Source organism: Grampus griseus (genome assembly GCF_964374135.1).
Source record: "Grampus griseus genome assembly, chromosome: 16".
NCBI lineage: Eukaryota > Metazoa > Chordata > Mammalia > Artiodactyla > Delphinidae > Grampus > Grampus griseus.
In genome coordinates this window covers 58,596,477-58,605,647 of record NC_139010.1, presented here as the reverse complement: position 1 = coordinate 58,605,647, position 9,171 = coordinate 58,596,477, and the positions used below count along the sequence as shown (strand labels likewise).

General features: G+C 42.9%; 1 protein-coding gene across 1 annotated transcript in view; it reads left to right on the top strand.

Moving 5' to 3' along the window:
- Window positions 1-1,900: 1,900 nt before the first annotated feature.
- The window catches only part of CHUK (component of inhibitor of nuclear factor kappa B kinase complex), a 35,156-nt gene continuing 27,885 nt past the window's right edge, over window positions 1,901-9,171 (top strand). Inside the window, exons 1-3 of the mRNA XM_082673513.1 lie at window positions 1,901-2,054; window positions 6,487-6,581; window positions 8,713-8,827. Of these exons, the coding sequence (XP_082529639.1) occupies window positions 1,950-2,054; window positions 6,487-6,581; window positions 8,713-8,827 (315 nt within the window). The 5' untranslated portion in view covers window positions 1,901-1,949. The remainder of the gene's footprint in view (window positions 2,055-6,486; window positions 6,582-8,712; window positions 8,828-9,171) is intronic.

Below are 9,171 nucleotides of genomic sequence, written 5' to 3'. Positions count from 1 at the left end.
TGCTCGGAAATAGAGTGATCCAATAAGTACATGGAGAAAGAGCAGAGAGAGAGAGAGAGAGTGATCACAGGAGAATGCCAGATCTTGGAAGCCAAAAGAAAAATAATTGCTCCTATATACTGGACATTTATGGCCCAGACACTGTTTTACTTAATCCTCACAAAATATCTATGAGGTAGGTATTATTACCTCCATTTTTTACATGAAGAAAACAAACTGGCAAACTTGAAGATTACGGAGCCTGAAGTTAACCTGCCAGGATTTTTTTTAATTCAGAAAAACCTCAAAAAGTGAACTATGGGAAACAACCCAGTTCCTGCGAAGATGGCCGCTTCAGGGTCTTCAGGTCCTCAGCATCCCTTCGCAGCTCTTCCAAGTGAGAATTATGGGATTTTGGCCCCACCTGTGGAAATCAGATACACTCCAGAGCTAGATGCTGTACACCTAGCAAGTGAGGGCTTCATACTATTAGAACAAGCTGCCACAATCATCTGTGCAGTCTGCCCAGCTCTAAGAGACATGTTTTTGGAGGTACCATTTGCCACTTCCAAGTCTGATGCTCCAGCTCCATGGCTAGCAAGCACATATGGGAAACCAGAATCTCTGATTCCACACACAGGTTACTGATGAACAACTACAACACGACTCGTTTTGTATCATACAGTGTTCAACATTCTCATTGCAATATTCAGAGATTCTGGTGACAACAGACATTGCTCTGCCAAAGCCTATTCAGTGCTTTCAAAGCAGCCAGTAGCACTGCTCTGGTGCACATGCTGTATCCACCTTGAGAAGTCTCAACGTGCTACATCTGTTGTGGCACAGTCATGTGTCACAAGGTGTTAGCTGGAATTCTATGTAGCTTATAGGCCGGGCTGCGCAAATGATGGTTCAAGTGCACATAATCTCAAGTGAGGTTCAAATGACCACACTTAATACAGCTGACACATTTCTTTAGAGAATTTAATTCCATGCTGATGTTATATCTTGGAGTGATTGATGAGATCCCCAAGTTCCGTGAAGCATACAATGAACTCAAAGTGAAAACGGGGAGCTGGTTCCCCTATTCTAAGGCAATCTGCCACTCAAACACTTCTTGTTGCACCAATAGCATTCGGAAGCTTGCCCCTGCAGCCCTGCATTGCTCATGGGAAACAATCCCCACAATGAGGAACTACCGAGCTGGCAAACCCACAACTGGGGGTATGCCTGACAACAAGCTCAGTGAGGGCGTTTAGGGAAAAGCTCCCGAAGTCAGGAGGAGCATTCTTTACTCCGGAACAGCGTCACATCCTTGAGTTGTTTGGGGTTATAGGGGAGATCCTGGAACAGGTGTATAGGAAGTCAAGCAAAAGAAGAGCTGACCTGTCAATGGAAGATGATTAATCATTTAAGAGAAGAAAAAGAACTATGAAGCCTAATGCATCAGTGGGCCTGTTAGTGCAGAATTCTTTCTAGTTCTACGGATTTCGCAATATTCAAATCCTTGGTGGCCTTTGCCAGTGCCACCTCAGCGGGTGGTGAAGCTGGAGGATAGATGGCAGAGGTCTGAAGAAACGTGAAGTGTAGACGGGTGGAGACGACGTGACGTTTAGAAAAGACGAATACGGGAAAGACTGGTTTGGAAACTGATTTAAAGGGAATGAAGGGTTTGGAGGGATCTTATATTTTTGAAGACTGGAAAAACACATGTGGGTTCTCTCAGTCACGAAAATTCCCGGGGCACTTAGAATGGATTGAAAACGCTCGCGTCCTCTCACCACCATTTCCCCGGCTGGGCTCCTGCGGGCCCCTGCGGCCCCCGGGAGAAGTTGGGGCGGGGTTTTTCTCCTGCCGCAGTTACCGGAAGTGACGCACCCTCTCGCGAGAAGAGAGACCCGCGAGCCTCGGCAGCCCGGAACCGGCCTCGGAACAGTGGCGGGACCTGAGGACTCTAGCCCTCCCGCCCCATGGAGCGGCCCCCGGGGCTGCGGCCGGGCGCGGGCGGGCCCTGGGAGATGCGGGAGCGGCTGGGCACCGGCGGCTTCGGGAACGTTTCCCTGTACCAACATCGGGTGAGGCGGGGCGTGCGAGGGAGCGGCGGTGGGTGTTCGTCAGGGCGCCTGTGGAACACAGTGACTGTCAGTATGTGAGAGATTAGTGGTGAGACCTTGGGCAGTATTGTGGGCCAGTGAGCGTGTATGTGTGTGTCTGTGTGTGTGTAAGAGAGAGAGCGCACAAGTTGTGTTTGTGAACCTGGTGTGTGAGTCCGAGGTTGTACCAGAGGTCCTGGTCAGTGTGTGTGAGGTAGAGCTATTATGGGGAACTTTTGTTATGACTGTCAAAATGTGACAAAGTGTTTACTGAGCGTGACGGGTTCGTGTGTGTCCCTCTGAATGCAGGGTCAGGGTGTGTAAGGCAGACGCACATCAGAGTGTGTGTTATGAGCATAAGTGTGGGAGAAGATGGGCCTGCCTGTTGGAATGTGTGTTCATGTGTGTACTTGGAGGCCTGTGATGTCTGTAGTGCTTGGAGTAGGTAAGGACGGTGTCATGGTGTGTCCACAGTTAAGCTTTTGGACGCATTGGGTAGGCTTCGGAATTGGGGACGCGTTCTAGGTAATGAACAAATGAGGATCAGCTGGTAAAAATGATCATGGCTTCACAAGGGAAGGAGATAGATTGAGGGTGAGGTACTCTAGCAGGTGGAAGACAGTCAACATCAGACTTGGGAGTTGTGCTTTGATTTAACTGAAAATGTTTAACCATTGTAGCAGCAGCTAACAATCATGTTTGAGCCAGTCTTTTGATACACCAATAAAAGTTATGAACCCTTTCCCCAGACAAATGCACAGATGCACACCCACACAACTCTATGCATTGCCGTTTGAGGGGGTCCATGCTCTTTTGAAGGACATTCACAGACCTGTTAGGTTTATAGACCCTGGAATAATAATCCCTGCAGTATAGCTTTTGTTTTGTCATGTATGAAATGTTTATAATAATGTATGTACATCATGGGTCTGTTTGAGAGTTAAATAAGGTAATGATGTGTCTAAAGCTAAATAGAGTACCTGGCCCATGGTAAGCCCTCAGATGTTAGCTCCTGCTGCTGCTGTGTTGTTGCTATTGTCATCATCTTCATCATCATTAATTGACATTAAAAAAGGAAATGTCAAGGTAAAAGTGGTGTTCTCAAAGATTTTTTGTAAAAGATAAATCTGTGTGGAAAAACAGATGGGACAAGATGAACAGTTAAGGTATTACTAAAATGCTTGCATGGGCCTATGAATTAAGAAGTGGGTTGAAGAGGAGAAAGCATGATTTGCTGTCCTAAGAAATATGGGTGTGAGTAGAGAGCCCACCATATAGGGTGGGAGGTAGGGTAGATGGGAATCTACCTGGGAGGAATAGGCTTGTTTGTGTGGCAGTTGCAATGACAAATGTCACTGATATAACTGAGGACATTTTGTGAAGCAGGTTTCTAGATAGAGCATAGGAGGGAATCTCGGAGACAGGGAGAAAGGAAGGTGAAGGACTAAGGCATTAAGTACTTTGACAGCCAGACAAGTAGTAAATTTAATAATTTTCACCATCAGACATAAGGCACTCAAAGAGTAAAGAGAGGGAGCCGAATACTTCCAGCAGAATATTGACTGTGGTCTTGTTATCTAAACCTGCCCCTCAGTCTGGTCATAAGAAAAAGAAGTATGCATGCTAGCATGCTTATGTGACTGCTTTGCTTGGTCCCTGGCTGGGGATGGATGAATACATCAATTTTTTAAAAAAATTGTGGTAAAGTATAATATATAACATAAAATTTACCATTTTAACCATTTTTAAGTGTACAGTTCCGTAGCATCGTACGTTTACATTGTTGTGCAACAGTCATCACCATCCATTTCCAGAACATTTTCATCTTCCCAAATTGAAACTTTGTACCCTTTAAACAATAATAACACACCCCTCTGCCCCCATTTCCTCCTCCCCCCAACCTCTGGCAACCACCATTCTACTTTCTGTCTCTATGGAATTCATCACTTTTTAAATGGAAGAGATTTGGGTTCCTCTAGAATCTTAGAAATCTCTCAGGAACTTTCCAGATGTCCACAGTGACCCTTCCCCAGAACTGGGACGTTTGACAACTGAGTCTGTAGTGAGAAGAGAAGAAATCCTCTGTCATAAGACTTGGAAACAGCATCATTACCTTTTCACTTACAGCTTTGAGTTTACAGCTTTCAAGATCCTTGTGTTTTGGTGGAAGCCACATCTCAATATTTCACCTATGCTTCTTAAATCACAACGAGAAAGGGAAAAGGATGTGAGATGGTTTATTTAGCTAATTACTGTGCTGGGTGCTGATGGTACCAGAATCAACAAAAACAGTATTTTCTACCCTCAAGGAAATTTCAAGCCTAGTGGGAAAAGTAGACACTTTAGGTACAATTTGGTACCCTATATAATGAAGGTATTGGTAAAGTGATGTGGAAGCATGGCAAAATAACCAAAGAACTCTTCCTAGGGAATAGGGTGGCACATCTCAAAATGTGTTTGGAAAAACTAACCTTGTGAAATGCTTTGAAAAAAGGACACAGTGATCAGTACGTTGTATAAATGCTGCATATAATATTTATTCATTTGGAGAGTCATAACCCACATTAGCATATTAAAAGCTCTGTGAAGTCCTATAGTAAAGAAACTAATTTAACTTAGTATTTTCCAATTTTTTTTGTGGTTAAATATACATAACATTTGCCATTTTAACCATTTTTAGGTGTACAGTTCTGTGGCATTAAGTACCTTCACATTTTGTGCAGCCATCACCACCATCCATCTCCCGAATATTACCTTTTTTTTTTTAAACACAGAACTCTTCTTTTTTTTGTTTTGCTGGACATCCATAAACTTTCCATAGAACGTTCTTTATGAAAAGGTAGAGTGAAGAAGGCCTTCACAGAGTAGGTGAAATATAAACTGAGAAGTTGAAGGATCCTATAGGGTGGGATCTTTTCGAAATAGATAGCTTCCTGCCTTATTCATATATGATCATTTAGGACTTAATGTTTTTCATGGTTAGATTGACTCCCTGGTAGTAAAAGCTTACATGGGACCTAGCAACAACCGGGTACCTACGCAAAACAAAAGGTTGGAGGGAGGGAGGATAGTGGTTAGGTTGGATTGTAGTCTGTCCTAGTTCCTTACTCTCTCTCTATACATCAGCTGTCTTATCTCTAGCTATCCCCCATTTCAGACCATCCCATACAAGCTGTCTTGCTTCCTGTTCCTGGGCTGCATTATTACTGTTGCCAGAATGTGATGAGGTCTGGCTACTTCCTGTAATGTGCATCAGGTTGGGTTTGATTTCAGTTAGAATTGGCTGAATTACTAGTCATAGAGGCAAGAGCTGTTAGGTTCATTTTATAGATATGGAAATATACAATCATTGTTAAGATTTTTTAATGTCATTTGGAATGCAAAGATTAGGAACTAATTTTGGAGTTTTTTTTTATTAGGTTTGGTCATTTTTTTAAAAATAAATTTATTTTTATCTTTGGCTGTGTTGGGTCTTTGTTGCTGTGTGCCGGCTTTCTCTAGTTGCGGCGAGCAGGGGCTCCTCTTCCTTGCAGTGCGGGGGCTTCTCATTCTCTTGTTGCAGAGCATGGGCTCTAGGCGCGCAGGCTTCAGTAGTTGTGGCACGTGGGCTTGGCAGTTGTGGCTTGCGGGCTTTAGAGTGCAGGCTTAGTAGTTGTGGAGCACGGGCTTAGTTGCTCCGTGGCATGTGGGATGTTCCTGGACCAGGGCTTGAACCCGCGTCCCCTGCATTGGCAGGCGGACTCCGATACGTGGGCCTCTCACTGTTGTGGCCTCTCCCATTGCGGAGCACAGGCTCCGGACGCGCAGGCTTAGTGGCCATGGCTCACGGGCCTAGCCGCTCCGCGGCATGTGGGATCTTCCCGGACCGGGGCACGAACCCGTGTCCCCTGCATCGGCAGGCGGACTCCCAACCACTGTGCCACCAGGGAAGCCCCAGGAGGACTCTTAACCACTGCGCCACCAGGGAAGCCCTAGGTTTGGTCATATTAAAACTATTTCTTGCTGTTGAGCTTGGGAGCCCTGCGTTATTCTCCTCATTCTAGTTATGCTGGAGCCTGGGGCCCTTGTTAGCTGTCTTGACTAAATTCAAAAAAGAGTTTACTGGGGAGACAGGGCCTTTGTATTATTCTAGCAGTATATATGAGACAGTGTTCTGAAGAGATCTGTTATAGGATCAGCCTCAGTGACTTTTTGCTTGTGTGCTTTGGTGTGTTTGAAGGTCAGTTTTAAAGCATTAGTTTAATAGTCTCATGGTTTACCTGGCAAAAGCATTGGCTCAAGAGAACTGTAGATAAATATGTTTAATTAGTAAAGCTAAAGAGTTTTGTTTCCCCAGGTTGGCATTTCTTTCTTAGCAAGTAAATCTGCACAAGAACCTAATTTATAATTTTCTGTTGACTTTCTATTTTGGCAGGAACTTGATCTCAAAATAGCAATTAAGTCTTGTCGCTTGGAGCTAAGCACCAAAAACAGAGAACGGTGGTGCCATGAAATCCAGATCATGAAGAAGTAAGTGTACTTGATGACTTAAGTTTCCCCAGTTTTGCAGCCCATCCAGATGTCATCATAGGGAAGGAGGCTAGGAATCCATTCTTCTTAGGATATTTTGACGAACATATTTTTCTCTTTCTCATTAAATATATGTGTTCTATTTCAAGTAATAACATCACATCATGCTTAGGTAGGTTTAGTTTAAAAAGTCAGCTACGTATTATCAGACTCAGCTTTCTGAGAGCAGAATCTGTTTCTTCTAGATCTTGGGCAGTGCTCGTCTATTACACTAGTTAAATAACAATCACTACTCTCATTTCTTTACTCTCACCTACTTTGTTAAACAGTGTATCTATTGCTTTGTAAAAAATTATCTTCAAAGTTAGTGGCTGAAAACAACAAACTTGGTATCTCACAGTTTCTGTGGTTTAGGAATTTGGGAATGACTTAGGTGGGTGGTTTTGACTCAGGATATCCCTTCTGGAACATCTCAAAATGTTGACTGGGGCTGCAGTCTTCCAGAGGCTTGAGTGGGGCTGGAGTATCCACTTCCAAGCTTATTTAGTGGCTGTTTGTTAGAGGCATCGGTTCCTCACCATATGGGCCTGTCCATAGGGAAGTTTGAATGTCTTCATGACATGTCAGCTAGCTTTCTCCGAAGTCAGTGATCTGAGAGAGAGAGCAAGTTGAAAGCTGACATATCTTTATGATCTTTCCTCAGAAGTAACACTCCATCCTTTACAAATAATTTTTTTATAAATGTATTTATTTTATTTTATTATTTATTTTTGGCCGCATTGGGTCTTTCTTGCTGCACGCGGGCTCTCTCTAGTTGTGGCGAGCAGGGGCTACCCTTGGTTGTGGTGCACAGGCTTCTCATTGAAGTGGCTTCTCTTGTTGCAGAGTGCGGGCTCTAGGCACGCGGGCTTTAGTAGTTGTGGCACATGGGCTCAGCTGTTGTGGCTTGCAGGCTCTAGAGTGGAGGCTCAGTAGTTGTGGTGCACAGGCTTAGTTGCTCTACGGAATGTAGGATCTTCCCGGACCAGGGATCAAACCTGTGTTCCCTGCATTGGCAGGCGGATTCTTAACCACTGCGCCACCAGGGAAGTCCTACAAATAACTTCTATTTGTTAGAAATTAGTCACTAAATACAGCCTCTACTCAAGGGAAAGAGAATTAAGCTTTTGAAGGGAGAAGTGGACATATTTTAAAACCTCCATGGGTAGTGTGCTAATATGTACTTGCAAATAATTCTTCTAGTTGTCACAACAACCCTGAGTTTAGGCATTATCTCTATGTTATAAAGCAGGAAGTTGAAGCTTATAGAGTCATACAACTGGTAGGCAGTAAGAGTCTGGATTTGAAATAAGTACTTTCTGACTAAAGTGTTCTTGATGCACTATAATGGTTCTCAAACTTGGCTGTGTGGCAGAATCACTAGGAAAGCTTGTTAACAATATAAATCCTCAGGCCCTACACATGGAAATTCTGTTTCTTTAGGTCCCTAGGCCCTGGGAATCTATTCCAGTTTTGAGATCCACTGCATGATGATGATGATGATGATGGGATGATATATTGCTAAGGTTAAAAAAAGATGTTAGGAAATAATATATAATGTGATTTGATATTTATTGAAAAAAATGTATTTGTGCACAAATTAAAAACTGGGAGGAAATATGCCAAAATTTTAATAGTGATCACAGCTGGGTGACACTGTAAGTGATTATGGGAGAGGTAGTATGATATAGGCTTTGGAGCCAGACTGCCAGATTTGAATCCTTACTTGACCACTTACTCGCTGTGTGATCTTATGTTACTTAACCAATTTGTGCTTCAGTTTTCTCCTGTGTGATGAAACTCTTAAAAAATCTACCTATAGTAGGATTATTGTGATAAGTAAATGAGTTAATGTATGTAAAGTGCTTACTACTTGGCATATAAAAATGTAATAGTAGTAATTGTGATAGTATTTTAATCTAGATTTTCTTTTTAACAAGTATTAATTTTTAATTATACAAATGAGAGATTAGAATATTATAAATAATGTCAGCCGTTCTTCCCCTCACTGCCCCCCAATTAACTACCATTTCAAACTCAGTTCCTTTTCATTGGAAACAAATTTTTTATTATAATGTTTTCCCCTTGTTAGGTTGAACCACGCCAATGTTGTAAAGGCCTGTGATGTTCCTGAGGAATTGAATTTTTTGATTAATGATGTGCCTCTTCTAGCAATGGAATATTGTTCTGGAGGAGATCTCCGGAAGGTAGTGTGGATGTTTTGAGATGATGAGATAGTAAATCATGAACTTTAGCAGTGTTCGAATCCCACTCAATACAGTAGAGTAAGAGTCAGGAGTGTATGGCCTGTTCTCTGCTTTTGTGGCTGCTTTCTTACTATAGCAGCAGAGTTGAGTAATTGTGACAGATTATATGGCCTGCAAAGCCTAAAGTACTTACTTTCTGGCCCTTTGCAGGGAATATTTGCTGACCCCTAATTTACAACATGCATTTTTTATTATTGGTGGTGGTGTTTTCAGGATGGGACTGTATTGATGGTTTTAGTCCACAGTATCAGTGTTTAAAGTGTTTATTAATAAGTTGTTTTCTC